This window comes from Corvus moneduloides, chromosome 20 (assembly GCF_009650955.1).
Source record: "Corvus moneduloides isolate bCorMon1 chromosome 20, bCorMon1.pri, whole genome shotgun sequence".
NCBI classification, from domain to species: domain Eukaryota; kingdom Metazoa; phylum Chordata; class Aves; order Passeriformes; family Corvidae; genus Corvus; species Corvus moneduloides.
In genome coordinates this window covers 1,066,944-1,084,196 of record NC_045495.1, presented here as the reverse complement: position 1 = coordinate 1,084,196, position 17,253 = coordinate 1,066,944, and the positions used below count along the sequence as shown (strand labels likewise).

At 50.2% G+C, this 17,253-nt stretch overlaps 1 protein-coding gene across 16 annotated transcripts in view; it reads right to left on the bottom strand.

Moving 5' to 3' along the window:
• Positions 1-17,253, bottom strand: part of MSI2 (musashi RNA binding protein 2) — a 213,690-nt gene that overhangs the window by 35,928 nt on the left and 160,509 nt on the right. For 14 of the 16 annotated variants that reach the window (XM_032130317.1, XM_032130318.1, XM_032130323.1 and 11 more), the window contains 3 exons: positions 16,643-16,725; positions 11,187-11,301; positions 5,082-5,156 (listed from right to left, as the gene is read on the bottom strand). In XM_032130317.1, coding sequence (XP_031986208.1) covers positions 5,082-5,156; positions 11,187-11,301; positions 16,643-16,725 — 273 coding nt within the window. Of the gene's footprint in view, positions 1-602; positions 1,872-5,081; positions 5,157-11,186; positions 11,302-16,642; positions 16,726-17,253 lie in introns of those variants that run through there. The other 2 variants (XM_032130331.1, XM_032130334.1) reach the window with 1 other exon arrangement.

The window sequence follows — 17,253 nt, the reverse complement described above, 5'->3', positions numbered from 1 at the left end:
ACTCAGGTGATGATGGGAGAAAATATAACTGGGATAAAGACAGTGCAGGAACATCCTGCCACAGTGCTGGAGGACCAGTGGGGATGCTGCAATTTCCTCTCCCCCCAGTTACGAGTACATTTTGTCTTTTTTTGGGTGTAATTTTTGCTGTAAACACACCTCGTATGTAACTGTTCCTCTGCAGGTTCTTCAAACAGCGGGTCACACGCTCTGAGTGATGGTGGTTTTATTCTTTTATTCAACTGTCATTGGTACTGGTTATTTGGGGCATCCAAACCAAAATATGAAAACTGCAAGCTAAGAGAGCAGCAACACAGCAAATCCGTTGTAAACAATTTATTATTATTTTCTACCTCAGTTACTTACAGGAAAAAAGTCATAAAAAAGAAAAAAAAAAAGAAAAAAAAAGAAAAGCACAGATGGACTATTTACAAAAAATGAGAAAATTCACAATAGCTGAAATGTTTGCAAATCATGCACACTAAGACAAGTTCACAAAAGCAAAGCAATTCATAGCAAAAAAACCCAAACAAAATAATAAGAAGCCATACAGATTAAAAAAAGCTATTGCCTGCAGAGAAGTCAAAAGAAAACTACCCAAGTATTACATCAAGCATCTTTAATGAAATGAACAGCACAGCCGTGGATTGTAGAGCCTTTGACACCGACATTTTAAACAAGTGGATTAACAAACATTAAAATGCATTACAGTTCTACTGTAAGCATGCAACATACTTCTCACAAACTTATCATCAAGTGGGTAGAAACACTTCAAGAATGGCAGAATTTAAACAGAATGTGTGTTTTCTACCCGAAAGTCCAGAATCTGGTCTTGTTAAAGCCAATGGATGGAGGTTTGCAGCTCTCCTGCGATTTGGGTGGAGATGAAGAGGCGCGATGCAGCTTAAGCAGGGAAAGCTTGGCCAGAATTTAGGAAATTTGCCCATGATTTGCAAGCAAAGTTTGGAAGGAGAAGCAGCTGCAGGCAGTGTGCAGGACCATCGCCGGTCAGAGTTGGGATCAAAGAATCAGAGAAACCCAGAATGGTTTGGGTTGGAAGGGACCTTAAAGCTCATCCAGTTCCACCCCTGCCATGGGCAGGGACACCTTCCACTGTCCCAGGCTGCTCCAAGCCCCACTGGCTCTGGGAGCAAGGCAGGAATTGCTGTGGGGGGCAGCAGCTGCCTGAGCCCCTCTCTTGGTGGCATCTTGCCACGGCCCTGGTGTGATGGTGGCAGCTCCCAAAGAGCCCCCAGGCCAGAGGGAAGGGAAGGAAGGGGACACATGTGGGCCTGTGACACCACAGGGTCACACAGCTGCGGTAACTCAGCCCTGCGCTGCCAAGGGCCCAGGGACAGGAGACGCCCGTCTCGCTCCACCCTGGATGGGATTTGTGCTACTGCTGGACGTCACCACGTTAAAAAGCGCCAATCACTCTCTTTGGGGCTGTTTGTGAGACCAAATCAACCCAATCATCCTTCTTACTTCGTTGATAAAATGATTTCTAAAAAGTTTGTGAGAAGTCATGCCTTCGGAACGCCCCTGACCCCATCCTTGTGAGTTACATTCCAAGTGGGCATTAAAAACTCATAACAAAGCAGAGGAAAAAAAATAAGAAAAAAAAATAAAAAGCAAACTCAAAGCAGTGAGGATATGGAGCCTTTAAAAAAATAAAAATAAAATAAAAAGTCCAGTCAATCAAACCAGCCAGTAAGAGCAGCAATTTTTCAGTGGACATTGATATTAAACATGGACCACCCAGGCTTTCTCTGTCTCTCTCTCATTAGCACTGTAGTAAACCCCGATTAATTTGTTATGCATCTTTAAGAACTAGTTGATAAAAATTATGTCTTGTGAAATCGGCAAATAGTCTGCAAAGTGAAATAAGAACAGAAATTAATAGATTAAACTGAAAAGATAAGTCCCAGAAATTAAAAAAAAAATAAAAAAAGAAGAGACACAGAAAGGGAGTGATTGCAATTAAAATAAAAAAAAAGAGGCAATGTACTGCATGAGGAAGGGCTGGGAGGAATCATGGGATGGGAGAAGATAGAGCAGTCGCCAAAGGGTTGCGTGTCTTGCCCCTGGAGCCCGGGGCTGTCCCATGCCATAGGAAATGGTGGAGATGTGGGAGAGGATGTGGGAGAGGACATGGGACAGCCCGTGAGGGGACCCTGCCCACAGCTCTGACACGGACACGGGAATGGGAATGCAAACAGGTGCCTCATGGCATTTGTACCTCGTTTCACTTGGAAAACAGGAAATACCGTCAGGACAGTTCAGTCAGAAGGGAATTCCTTTTTCTGGCTTTAATTTACTGAAATAGTAACTGGGCAGCACAACCTGCACAGGGACAGTGCCTGTGACAGCCCTGTGGGGTGACCCCGGCCCGGCCACCCCGCCCAGCCGGTGGATGGAGCATGGGCAGGTGCAGGACACGACTGGGCTGTGACAAACGCTGCCAGAGCTCCTGAGAGCAGCCCAGAGTGTGACTGAACATCCTCTGTGTGTCTGTACTGAGGCTGCACCACCAGCGCGTTCAGGGAGGGAGGCAGAGGAAGCTCTCAGACCCGGGATGCTCCTGCAGAAACAGCCGAGTACTTCTCCCTCCAAATCACGACACTGAGACTTTAAACCTGACAACTTACTAAAAAAGCACATTTCAGATTCCCTTCCACCAGTTTGCAAGTGCCTGTCTCACACTCCAAGCCCTACCACAGGCCCCACTGAACTTCTGCAAGTGCCAAAATGCACGAGAGGAAGGGCTGGCACATCCCTGTCCTTGAGTCCTGCCCTGCTCCTGGAAAGGCTCCCTGGCACTGAGCTGTGCTCTGTGGCACTGGGCTCCCTGCCCCAAACACCTGCTTCAGCGAGGGGGGCACCCCATCCTGCTGCTGGACCATTCCTCACACCACGCCTCCGGCCAGGACGCTCCCCACCCCGCACGCTCCGCCGGGTTGTGATTCTGGAGATCAGAGCCCCAAATCACCTGAGAAACTCCCAACAACTCTGGAAAGGTTCTGATTGCTGCTAAGGAATAATTGATCCGAGCAGGAGGAGAGCAGGGGCAGAGCTTTGGGGCAGGGGAACTCAACAAGGTGAGACAGGACCCTGAGCATCTCCTGGTGCTTCCTGGCTCCCCTGGGCCCCACCATGGCCCACAGCTTTCCACATGGATTCTTTTTCCATATTCAAGCTCTGCAGGAGACTGAAAATAACCAGGCAGTAACTGGAAGTCCTGCTTTGATAAAAATAGGCCCTTAATAAAAATACATCTAAGAAGGGGTCGAGTCAAAGGGTGCCTTTTCTGTCAGCAAGCAGACACATTCACTTTTGACATGTTTATAATTAAACTCATCTAAGCTCTGCTGATTTCCATCATTAAACCTATCAAAGGTGTCTCTCCTTCAGTGCCTTCATACAATCAGCTGGCACACAGAATCGTGAGGAGTCAGAGTGTGAGACAACACACAAACACTTGCTGAAGCCTCCTCCTCACCTCCAGCTCCTGGCTGCAATCCTGCCAGACCACACTCTCCCACTGGTTCCAGCAGAACCAGAAGTGGTGTCACCTGGACCTGGGGCAGCTGCCTTGTCCCCACCAGCACCGTGTCACCCTGGCAGCTCTGCTGTCTGCCTGACGCCCCAGTTGTTTCAGACTTGGCCTGGTCCAGGTGGGAAGACGTAGCACTGGTGGGAAGAGGTGGCTCAGCTTTCGGTAGAGCCCTGGCATTTGTGACTTCAAATACACAAACCCTCACAGTGCTGTTCCCCTTGGTGTTATTGATCCTGCAAAAACCAGCTGCACAATAACCCCATCACAAGGACACTGTGCATGCTACAGGTGACAACAATCCGTATTTTCCCAAAGCAGAGTGTCATCCTAATGACCTAGGACTGAACACAAGGCTCCACATTTGCCCCAGTGCGCTGCAGGTGGAGCTAAGCGTCTGTTCACATCCTCACCCATCCTAGAGAACCTTCCTGTGAGGTGCTGGTTTTCCTCCTGCCCCTCCCTGCTCACTGCAGGGGGGTTCACTGGGTGTCCCCGTTACCCCAAGCTCCCACCCCTGTGCTGTGAGCCCTGAGGAGTGCGTGACCCTTGGGACAAGGCTGCTCAGGAATTCAGGAGTCTCCTAACCATGGTGGCCAGGTGGGGCTTCAGCCACAAACACAGCAGTGCTGCTTGGCTTGTTCCAGCTGCTTGGGAAAAACCCGGAATGAAAGAAAACTCCCTGTCCTGTGTGGTGCCAGTCCCACTGCGGAACACGCTGGAAAGGGCAAAGGCTTTGCATGGGCTTTGTTGGATGCCCCATCCCCGGAAATGTTCAAGGTCAGGTTGGACGGGGCTCTCAGCAACCTGATCTAGTGGAAGGCACCCCTGCTCACTGCAGGGGGTTGGACCTTTGAAGGCCCCTTCCAGCCCAAACCATCCTATTCTGTGGTTCTACGATCCGTTCACCCCCGAGCCCGCCGAGCGCCCCAGTCCCGGCCCAGCGCGGCAGCTCCGCCGAGGGCAGGGGGAAGCGAACCGACGCCAAAGCACAGCATCACCCCACGGCTGCTCGCTGCTCCTGGGGAGGAGCCCCCGAGCCCGGCACAGAACACGGCGAGGTCGGACTCCGCACTCCAAAAGTGAACGTTCACTTACCACAGGCCAGCACGGGAAGGTGTGTGCGGGTCCCTGTGTGCGTGTGCGTGTCTGTGTGTAGCTCTACAATATCTATGAAAGGAAAAACCCATCAAAGGGAGGGTAACAGCTCTTCAGTGATCTCTCTTGCTTTTATGTTTTAATTTAAGAAGTTTTGTTTTCAAATAACCAGTACCAATTTATACATTAGGAAAAATGTATTGAAAGTATGTCGCTATAAATGTCTATTTTAAAATAGTAAAAAAAAAAAAAAAAAAAAAAGAAAAATTGCTGTTGTGTGAGGTGCTCCCTGCAGACTTGCCTGTCTCAGCTTGCAGCTATGGACTTAAAAAAAAGGAAAAAAACAAAAAACAAACAAACAAGAAAAAAAACCCAAAAAAAAGAAGGAAAGAGGGGAAATAAAGCAAATCTGCAAATGAAATGTACGTACCTGGGAACTGATAACTGTAACTTGGGGCAAATCCAGGATATCCTCGGCCATATGTTGCAACAAAATTCGGGTAACCTTGATCACAGAAATGTAAAAAAAAAAAAAAAACAAGAGAGAGAAGTTTGAGGATTAATGAAGGGTTTTTCTGAAGGGTTTTTTTTTTTTGTTTTTTAATACAATGCACAGTGACAGGGAGAATGGGTGAGACCTAATTTTACAGAAGGTATTAAAAAATCAGATTTATTCTGCTCATGCCAAACTGCAGAGAGGTTTCATCATTATCCTGGATAGAAACATCTCGAGCTGCCGGCGCTGGCCCAGCTCTGAGCAGGAGCCCTGTCACTCTGGTAATTAACATGCACTTTGGTGTCTGGAGCCCAAGGACTGTGCATACTTGTTAGCTGGAAGAGTAAATGCCAAATGCTAAGGCTAAACACATAACACGGGTTTGCTCTGACATTTGGAGAGCTTACAATGAATGTACTTTGCTTCAGAGCTATTGACAGTTGGAGATTAAGGTAGTAGTAATTCTTTATCCCGGGAGTGTGAAGGACAACAGTTAACACATCAAAGAGTTGGAGGCAACAGCAGCGACGAGCCAGGGAGTCAAAGAGCTTTTAATTTTTCAGGAAAGTAAAAGGAAGCTGTGTGAGGTGCTTCCGAAGGCCCTTTCTGAGGCAGAGCAGCGGCGCAGCCGACCTCGGGCTGCTTTGGGAGGGTTATGAGGAGAAAAACCCACTTGAGAGCATTCTGTGAATAAAACCACCTCAGTGAAGGCACAAAGTGGCAACTCTGCTGGCTGGAACAAGCAGCTGGAATATGAGGGAGCAGGGCCCGGAGCGAGGGTGCTGATGGGCACTGGTACCAGCCTCGGGTGAAGTCTCCCTGCGCCACACGGTGCCTGTGTGCCAGGACCAGCCAGGCTGGGCAGGGGGCCTCACTCTCTTGTCTGCATGTGCTGGATGTCCCACTGGTCCCTGGCCATGCGTGGGCTGGCAGCAGCCACGGGGTCGCACACTGTGACACCCCGTGTTTTAACCTCCCCACCCTTACAGAGCACAGCCATTCTCTCTGGTCCCACAGTGGCTATTTGCTCTGACCCACATGGCCAATGTCCCGAGGTGTCCTGTACACTCAGAGGGTTTCCTAAAACTCTAACCTCACATTGATTCTCAACCTTTCCTCGCTCAGTTTTCTTAAAAACAGGCACCACCCCGTGCAATTCCAGTGCACTAAATACCGCAGAATGTCCCCACTGAGCCTCAGAGTCACCCAGGCCTCTCCAGACCAAGAAACCATCAGGAAAAGTTTTCTCCCGCTGTCTGAAGTCAGTGGGAATCTTGGCAGCAGCTGGGCTGGAGCCCGGGCACATGCTCAGCAGCCGAATGGCTCTTCTGGGGGGCTCCTATCTCTGCTTTTATTTATCCTTTAATACACCCATCCATCACCCAGCTCTTTTCCTGCTGCAGCAAGTCCCTCCATTTCCGATCAGATTTATATATACGTACAGCGTACTATTAATCATAATCTAAAACTGGAAGATAAAAATGCTTGGATGAATTCTGATTATGGGATTAAGCAGTGCCAGGCAAAGGCAGCCCTATGACGCCCGGACAGCACGTGGCGCTCAGTGATATGTACACACTGCTTTAGCCCTCCTTTCACAGCTCAACAGCTGGATTCCCTTAGAAATTAATCACCTCTGTCATTAAATCAGATCTTTCAGAGTTAAGCTTTACAAACCTTTTTTTCCTTTCCTTTTTTTTTTAACAACACTATTGATAAATGGATTGTTTGCTAAGTACATAGTGCCATTAACACCACTGAAAAATCGCTCTGCGGCGTCCGACCGCAGCCCCTCTCTCCTTGCCAAGAGGAAGAATTCAGTTTATTCTGATTCAGGCAATTCTGAAGCAGATCTGTCAGCTCACAACTGTCAGGGCACAGGGACTGACATGCTGGGCAGCACCTGAGCTCTGCAGGTGTGGTACCTGTGGCCCCAGCTGGACTGGCACAGTGGGGGGATGGCAGCTGCCCACAGTGGTTTGGATGCCACCTCTTCTGCTGCCTGCCCTGGAATGGCCCTGCCTCTGGCCCCAGGGCATGCCTGCTGCAGCCCTCCTGTCCCTGGCCAAACCTGGCTGTGCCTGATGGCCACGGCACCAGCCAAGCTGCCCGGGGGCTCTGCTGGCACCGCCAGCACTCTCGAAGTCAGGCAGATGAAATCATAAATTTGTAATACAACATTACTTCAATTTTCCTCTTCATTTACTGCTGCAGTGCCCAGCTCTGCTCAAACGACTTGAAGCCTGATCCTCGGGGGACGTTGCCTGGCTGAATATCAATGGTGCTTAACGCCACACCCACGTGGATCCTTCATCAGGCCAAATGATGGCCATGCTGACCTATCCAACACTCCCATTAGGTGCCATCCTCATCCTGCACTGGGCACCCAGCAGTTGGTTTACTAGCAATGATCAATCCCTTGAATTATCCCCTGTTGCTAGACCAAAAATCCAAGTTTTGACTGCATCACCTCCTTTAGAGCAAGACTCTCCTGTTCACGGAAGCAGAACTCAAACCAGCAACCAAACCACTTTCACACCACTGCTTCCACCCAGCTCCTGTCCAGGCTATGGAAGTGTCTTTTCATTTTAAAATTTGGTGATGGGGTAGACAAAACTCATGGTCAATATGTGGGAACACTGAGCACAGAGACAGGGGACCTCTGCAAAATTAATTCAAATGCTCCAGAAAATGCATGGAAGTTGTTGTCTCCAAGTGTTGCTCTGAGTTGCAGCTGCTACTCCATTGAACAGTGTCTGGTGGAAAAAGGAATGACTTTCTTTGAAGGGCACAAGCTTCTTTTATGCATGAGCTCAGCCTACCTAGGCTGAGCGTGTGCAGGAACACAGAGCCCTGCCAGAGACCTTCCGAAATCCGTGTTCCACCACACATCGCTCCCGCACTCTGCGGGTGTGAGCTTGGGGACTGAGTGCTCCCACCTCTGGACGGGTTTGCAAGCTAAAAGGAGCCAAATTTTAACATTAAACACCAGGAAGATGCCCATCACCAGGAGAAATGAGTGCTGTGGGGCCCAGCTCAGGGTCACCTCCAGAGCCGGGTGTCACCGCTGTGGCTGCGGTCCCAGACACAGAGAGCAGCTTCAGATGGGAGGGGAGATCTTCTCCTAATGTTGCTCCTCCGTTGCTCTCTTCTTTCCTCTCTTCAAGTTTTCAGGCACAGACCTGAACAGAGGGCAAAAAGCCGTGGGACAATGCTGGGACACCCACGTGCCCTTGGGTGACCAGGCTCCTGACCCGTGCACCAAGGCCAGGAGCCAGCGTGAGGCTCCAGGCACAGGGTGAGTTTCTTGGTCACCAAACTGCTCCACTCAGCCAGACACGTGCAAGGGGGCACACGAGACCTGTTCATGAGCATCCATGGGGCTGGGGAGCAGCTCTTCCTGCTGGCTGGGCTGACAGGGAGATCAATGGAACTGAATCTGCTCCACTCTTTATGCAGAGGGGCTCATTAGTGCTCCTCCTCTCCCTGAGATCTCCCTGAGACCAGTGTGTCCCACCAGCAGCCTGAGCCCCAGACAGCCCAGCAGCTGTCCTGGCACAAGGTTCAGCCTTTCTTGACTCTCCCAGTCAAAAAATCCTTTCAGAAGAACACTTTAATTTTGCTCCAATCAACCAAATCATCACAGAAGCGGCTGCCTGCGCACCTTTAGACCCCGGCTGCTGCAGGCTCCTTGGGGAGGCTGTGATTAATGAAAAAGACCAACTTCCTTAATAGCTTTGGAGGGAGTCGCTCCCCGCTCCTTCCTTTGGGTTGTCTTGTGCGTTCGTTCCTCCGATTCCCTCCTCTGCCCATCAACAGCAGCTGGAGAAGGTGACCTTGAGCAAGGGCCTCTGGAAACAGGTATGAAAATCCTTCCAGAGCAGCCCCAGTTGCTCTGGTTCAGCCCAGTTGCGCATGAACAGAAGGAACAGGGTAGACCTGACCCAGCCTCGTGAGACCCCATGGAACACTCGGCAGTGATGGAACTCTGTGTCTGATTATTTGATGGGTTAATTATGCCCCTCTTCCTGCAGGGATGGGCCCTGAAGCCTTTGAAACCGGGGGTTTCTGATGGCCATCCAGCAGCTCTGCTCTCCTGTGCTGCAATTTCCTTGTTCAGCACTTAATTATTTAACACAGTGCCACTGTAGCAAGCAGGAACTTGGAAGATGAAAAAGCAGCTCGAGTGGATAATGAAGCATCTGGCCTTCAACATGCATCAATCACTAGAGCTCAGCAAGTTCCCCCGATCCGAAATGCAGGGAGAGCAGTGTGGGATCGGCCGGAGCCGCACTGGTCAGGGTGACCCAGCCCCCCAGTGCAGCAGGACCAACAGGTCCAACACGTGCCCCGTCTCTTCCTCTGTGCAGTTCCACTCACTGAGGGCTTCTTTCCTTAACTCTCACAGCTTGAGATGATCCTTTTCCAGAGAGACAGCCCCAGTGGGAATGGACTCACACTGCACCCGGGGGCTGAACTTTCCCTTCAGGACACTGGGGTGGATCCAGCTCCACTCACTTTGCGCCCAGCTGCAAGGAAAAAGGCTGAGGCCATATGGTGAAGGATGATGCTGCTGTGGATTTTCTTGGCTTCCCAGGGTGACTTGGACTCTCTCCCCCTGCAGCCAGCACGGTGGCACACAGACCTCCACACTCCACCTCCACCACCCTGACCTCAGGCAGCACAGGTGGAAAAGGAAGAGAAAACGGCAGAAATCAAGTACATTAGCTCAGGCGCCCGGGGAACACACAGGTAACGAAATCACAGACTGACTAGAGCAAGATAAATATTTTAGGCATAAAAAGTGATTTCCAAACACTATGGGGCTGGGTGGCAGTGGAGCGTGGGGACAGTGAAACAGATGATCAGCTGCAATAACCCGATTACACATCCCAGAATGGATCGCTCCAGCCACACGAACAGAAGTACTATTAATTCAGAGATAAAGCAAACATGGCAGGAAGTTCTTCCGATCAAATCAAGCAGTGTCTGGTGTCAGACACCTCAGCATAACAGCCTGATCCTTGCAGGAACAGAGTCCTCTGACTTGACGCCCACCCCACGGGCTCTGGGGTCCTCCAGCATTTCAGCCAGCCCCTGAATCTGCTCAGCAGAGCTCAGGGCAACCCAGATTCCAAGGCTGGGCTTTGTGCTCAGTTTCTGTGATCATCTAAACCCAGGACAGGAAAGTCAAAGCATCCCAAAGGGGGACACTGGCCTGGGAAAGGCTCACTGCTGCCTGGGGACACCTCCAGATGCCCTCCCATTCCCACATGCTTCATGGACACAGGAGGTGACAACTGAGGCAAAGCCCAGGGACACAAAGGGAGCAGAAGGTTTAAAATATATGGTGTTTTACAAAAAAGTATTGGCAATGGATTAGCAGCGTTTTGGCCGAGGACAGAGTATCAGGGGTTGTCACATTATTTAGAAAGAACTATCTAGGCAGAAACAAATGAGAACCAATTATAACTAAATAGACCTCGTGCACAAATAGGAATTTGCCATTAAATATCATTTATCCCATTTAATTAGTATTTTCTGGACACAATACTCAGGACTAAAATACCATTCCATCTCCTTGAAACTTGTAATTATTGTTGCGACCTGTCCTGTTATGCATCCCCCCGCTTCCTCCATCCATGCCATTTAAGAACCAGCAAGATTTTCAATTATCTATGCTGAACTGTCAAAGCTACCTTTAAAAGAAGGGGAATAATGTGTGACTCAATTCCTCTAAAAAAGGGGAGAGATCATTTTTAGTCAGAATGAACACACTGCATCTTTCATCATTCTATTTTTGCAAGTAAGAGTAAAACAGGCTATTTAAAACATCCATTTAAATGCAAATTTTTTATATTCCAGGCAGGGGGGGGAGTTAATCATTTACCACAGACAGGATTATTTTCTTCACTCCACCTCTGCTAAAGTTTCAGCCTGGCACCCACACAGGTGCAGGGATTTGCTCACCCCTGTGGCTTAAGGGTTTGGAAATCAGGGAGGCAACACAGGCTCCAGAGTGGTGGCTGCAGCACTTACCCAACATTCCCATCCCTAGCATAAAAGCGTCCATGGTATACGGCAATCCACGTGCCCTTCCTCTCGTCCCTGGTGGAAACATCACTTCTTTAGGTTGTGCTTTCTTACATTCTACCTATTGAGCAGAAACATGTACAAATGAGATGCAAATGAATTCCATGTAAATGTCAAATGCAGAACTGATCTACTTAAGGGGGGGAGGTTTATTTTTAGCGTCTGCCTCCCCACACCTCCTCCCGCTCAAAGGTGAACTTCCAGAATAGCGTAACCAGATTTAAAAGAGCAAACGTGTGTGTCTCTTTAACCACCCACTGCAACCCCCCAAAGATGACAGAAGTGCTGATTTAAGAAGTTCCTTGTTCCTGAAAGGGAAACCGGCACTTGGGGGATGAATGGAGGGAAGGCTCCAGCATGGCTCCATGGCAATCGATAACAGAAAACGACTCCCAGTGATCATTACAAAAAGCTCCTTTTAAAATAGGAATAAAGAATCAATATTTCTACCCAGCAGAAAATTTCTGTAAACCCTACTAATAAAGGATCTGCATTCTTTCACTTTCAGTTACTCCTGCTGCCTTTGGAAGTTGCTCAACACCACTGGAACCACGTGGCGATTCCACCAATGCCCTGTGAGACAGCAACTCAGCCCTGCTGCCAGTGGGATCCCCAGCCACCCTCTTCCTCCCAGGGAAAAGGAGAAATACAGCACTTCTCCATGGTTTCTTGCTCGGGCACTGCCATCTCACGCCCCCAGCAGACGGCCCCTGCGCTCCCCTTGGCCCTGGTGCTACAGCTGCACCAGTCAGCTGGTTTGGAGCTAACTGGAGTCATCCCAACCCATTCCTATGTGGCTCCACAGCTCAGTCCACGCTCTGAGCAAGAGGGTGACATGCAGTGGTGCAGCCCAGCACTGCAGGGGCTGTGGGGATGCATCGCTGGGCTGAGGGCTGAATCCACAGGTTTGAGCTTTGTGCCTCTAACTTTGTTCTTCTGATTTTCAACCAGAGCGTCATTTAACAGGAGTTTGCCAAGATGACTCCTCCAGTCAAATGATGGGGGGAGCACCAGGAGTGTGTCATGTCACTTCATTTCACAACCACATCTCTTGGGAGGGCCACTGCTCCCAATGCCACGACAGCATTGGTTTACACCTCACGGCCACTGGCGCTGCACAGTCAGGATGATAAAACCCATCCAGCCTGGATGGATGGACAATTAACAGGGAAATGAAGTTTGGATTAGCACCGTTAGAAACAATAACCTGGTAATTAGCTTTTGCAACCACAACCCAGCCCACCGCTGCTCTCTGTGAGCCTGGCACTGCTTCTGATTTCCACAGCACACAGGGATACAAAGGCAATGGCAGCGAGCTGCAGAGGGGTTTTAAGCAGGATTAAAGGCGAAGAAAAAGTCACCAGTAGGAAAGAAGAATAATTCCTAAGCCTCTGTAAACAAATATACCCCATACAGAGGGCAAGAAGATTCTCCATTATCCAGACAGTCTCTCTCCTCAAGGGAAAGATGACATGTGGGATACAGGACTGGGAGCGTGGCCCTGCTCTGCTGTCTGGGAAAGGGACTGACTGACCCCAGCCCTACCAGCTCATCCCGAGGGGACTGTCACACTCCCCAGGCTGCAGTGTCAGACCATGAGGTGCTCTGGGAGGCTGCCCGTGCACCATCCCATCAGCAAACAGGGACAATGTCAGAACAGGAGTGAAGCACCACAACAGTGGATCCACGGGGGGCTTGGATGGTGCCTCTTCATCAACAGCAAAAGCGGAAAGAAAAGGGGCCTGGCTACTCTTCTGCCAGAATCCAGCCCTGTTCTTATGGGGAATGGGATGGAAATGGCCACAACCACTCCACAGCCACAGTTACTGCAAGGGGAAAACCCTGGAGGCGGCAGGGATGTCACACATGTGACAGGACACGCAGTGAGGCTTCTCCAAGAGGGAATGTATATGGATGTGAGTCAGGGCTGAGCTCCATACTGAATTGCCCTCGAGAGCTGCCCGATAAGGGTCTTTGTACACACATCTGGACCTCACTGAAACTTTCAGTTCAGCATTTCTGGGCATCTTAATAATTTCCAGATTTTTTCCACCTCCCCGTACAAAGATGTGCTGCACTTTCAGCAGCCCAACAAAGAAAGGTTTAACTCTAAGGCAAAAAAAAAAAAAAAAAGAAAAAAAAGGCAGGGAAACTAAAATTCACTATTTTTGTTTAGTCTAGTTTGGAGAATTAACCTTACACTGGGGTACTCCTGGGTCAAGCGGAGCAGTCTCAGCCACGGGAACCCAGGAGGGCTGAGCTGGGGAGTGAAAAGCCTCTTATACCCAGCACAACAAAACAGGCTGTCAGCTCTCAGCCCAGGATGTCTCACAAACCTCTGGTTAACAGCTTTCCAGGGAAATCAGGGCTATTTTGAGGAAAGCAGAATGAGCAATATCCACAATGCACAAACCCCCATTGAGCCACCCAAAGACAAGGGGACTTTGTCGTGCCAGCAACGTGTGATTCACAGCCTGGTGGGCTCTGATCACCTTGGGGACAACGTGTCACTCACACCATGGGCAAGCTACACCACGCAGCAGCAGAGAAGTTTTAAGCTTATTTTAAAAAATGCACTGAGTCATGGTTCTGTTGATCTACCAGATTATTGATCAATGACTGGGGCTCAGAACTAAAGGATCTGGAGCAGGCCCTGGCACAGGCTGCCCAGAGAAGCTGTGGCTGCCCCTGGATCCCTGGAAGTGTCCAAGGCCTACAAAACCTGCAAAATCCCACCCCAAGAAGGAGGAAGAGCCACAGGTGCTGGGCAGTGTCACGGCCTGTTCTAGAACAGCCCAACATTTCTGTCAGTTGCTCCAGAGCCTGGCATCAGACCTTGACTCCAGGCTCAGCTCATCATCTCCCTCGCCAGCACTGTACCCAGGATGAGAACTGAGTCCGCCACAGTGGGATCTAAGGGAAAATAATTACTCCCATCATGTTTCTTTTCCAGCTTTTACTTTTCCTTAGAAAAACAGGTGTCTCTCTGCAAAGCAGCCTGCTCCTGTCAAAGGAACAATAATCCGAGGACAGCTCGTTTGGGTTTATTGTCCCCCTGCAATGTTTGGAGCATCTTTGGCCTCCCACGTAAATTCCAACTTCCATTTATTAAATACCTCGCTGGCATTTTCTTTTCACTGTCCCACTGCTCGTTTAATATTACATTTGACATTCTAAGCTTTACGGATGGCAACAGAAGCAGAATGGATGAGCTAAAAATAGCCTGCCAGGGAGGCTGGAGATGGAAATAGGCTGGGGAGCAGCCACCCCGCTGCCCTTTGCTTGCCCCCGTGCCTGGGGAAATGACGGCGTTCAGGAGACGAGGAGCAGCGAGCCCAGGGTGAGCCCGAGCCCACCGAGCTGCGGATATCCCAGCTGAGCAACCTGGGATGGGCACAGGGAACTGGGTAGGGATGGGAATGAGGACAGGGCGTCCCAGCCACAGCTCACGGAGCCACTGCAAACCCCATAGCCTTGGGCTGGGGCTGCGAGAGCCCGTCCCCTCCACGGCTCAGGGACAGAGAGGGACACGATCCAAGTATGACATGACCCCAACAGTGCCCCCAGCCAGCCGTGTGCCACCCCAGGCCAGCTGTGTGTCACTCCCAGCTCCCCGTCACACGCAGCTCCCCCCGCAGGGGCTGGGATTCAGCTGCAGACACATCAGCAAGGCGATGACTCAGTCCCAAGACAGGATCATGTCTCATCCCCTCGCTCGTGGGCTGCTTTCAAAATCAGTGCTGAAGGAGTGACAAGAAGAGAACACCCAGAGATGGTGGCACCTGGAGGGGGCACTGAGCGGGCACAGGAGTGGGAAGGGGATATTTTAATTACCCAACAACAAACACCAACACCCAAAACTGCTTCTCTTGCTCTCTGTGATGTTCCTTGAGTGCTTTCACCCTGTCCCATCCTCCATGCTCCCTGTTACCCTCCTGTGCAGCCTTTCACCTGGGAAGGAATCCTCCCAACAGCTCTTCCCCATTCCTCCCCTCCCAGGGGGTGCCCAGCCTGGGGCACACCAGCACCTGCTGCTCCATCCAGCTCCCCCCAGCACAATCCTGAGCCCTGCTCCAGAGAAAAGTCTGTTGTGGGGAATAACTAAACCTATGGAGTGTGCCCTCCTGCTGTGGATAGGAAAATCCTGGAGGGGAGCTCTTCCCTCCCACCTGCCAATCCCTAAATTTACATCCCAAGTGTTTCTAATCTGTCGCTGGGTCTGTCGTGTGGGGGTGGTTGGGGTTTGTTCTGTGTTTTTGTTTTAAGGCAGACTAACAGCATTTAGTAACTACATAAAGGGAATGAGCCTCCCCCACCCCACAGGCGCTCAGGTGAGGCACTGTGGGGACAGGCAGGAGACCCCGGTGCAGGAGGGGCTGGGGGGCAATGGGACAGGGCAAAGTCCACAGCATTCATCTGAAGTGGAGCAAGAGAATTCCCACAGGAGCAGGAGCACTGCCCCAGCCCTGCCACCCCACATTTGGCCAAGGGGACCCCCACTTTTATTTCAGATGCATATTGCAGGGAGGAACAATATGAGGAATATTATTTCAGTGCCCTGGGAAAAATTAGCAAGTCAAATATTGAATCAGGCCTCCAGAATATGCCAAGGAGATTGTTTTGATCTTATCCACACTAAAAGCTCTATTATTGAATTTAAAGTCTGTGAACACGTATCAGACCAATATACAATGCATATCTGAATACACATTTGAGAAGCAAAGGATGTTTTGACAAAGGGAAAAAGAGTATTTTAGCTGAAAATATCAAAGTTACTGCAGCAATTGAAATACAAATGCCCCTTTTCATCTGGCTCAGGGCAACCCACAACCTGGGACCTGCCTGTCACTGAGGAGGAACTTCACCCGGGCTTGGCTCCTGGGCTGGGCCTGGGTGGGAGCGATTGTGGCTCCATGGCAGAGAGCCACAGGGACAGAGGCCAGCAGGCAGCAGCCACGGCAGAGCAGGATCAGACCGGGAGCTGGGCCAGAGCAGAGTTTCTGGGAGCGTGGTGGGGTGTAAGAGCCACCCCACGGCACTGCCCTCCCAAACCCGAAACATCAGGGCTCTGACTGGGAGCAGGGCAGGAGGAGGAGGAGGAGAATGGCTTCCCCAGGGCTGCTCGAGGAGCTGAACTCACACCCTCCTCAAGCCCTTTGGCTTCATACACCACAAGCTGCTGTGGGGCAGCTGCCTGAGCCTGTGGCCGCGGGGGACAGAGCAGGGGCTGGGCCAGCCATGGTCCAGGCTCAGCACCCCGTCCCCACCACCCTTCCAGCAGACACGGGGTGTGCCCAGCACCCTCCCAGAGGGGCGTCCCCCCACCCCTGGGCACGGCACACATCTGTGACACGGGGTCAGAGCTCGCTGCCACCGCTGCGCCGCGGAGCACCAACACTCACCATTTTATTATTGATTTCGTGGAAATGAATTTCACAGACTTTTTCCACCACGTCTTCATTTTCAAAAGTTACGAAGCCAAATCCTATTTAATAAAGATACAAAAAGGGGAGGGGGAAGGAAAACATTAGTTAAGTGTAACAATTTCATTTTAATAAAGCATTATTTAGCCATTGGGACTTTGGAAAACTTCCATAACAACGTGCATGTGTGACTACACCTGCTGCCTATGGAGCTGCTCCTGAGCTTATTGCAGCCTAATGGAGAGAAGAAGCATTGTCTCAGGGAAAATTAATACGGTTCTGTTCCAGCTCTTCCATAGGATTTAATGGAGAATTAAAACCTCCTTATGGATTTTTTGATCCATCCTGCAGAATTTAATGGATAGTTACACCCCAGTTACATGATGGCTCAGAAACTACAATAAGGCCGTATTTTCTTTTACACCTTATAGGTTTTTAAGAGCAATCTCTACAAAACCCAATTATATTTCTATGGAACCATATTGATTTCATCTCTTGTTTAATTCCACGAGACTTCTCCATTAGAGCTGACTCATTACACGACCCAAAAACCATAAAAATCCAGGAAGACAGAAAATGATTCCTCATTT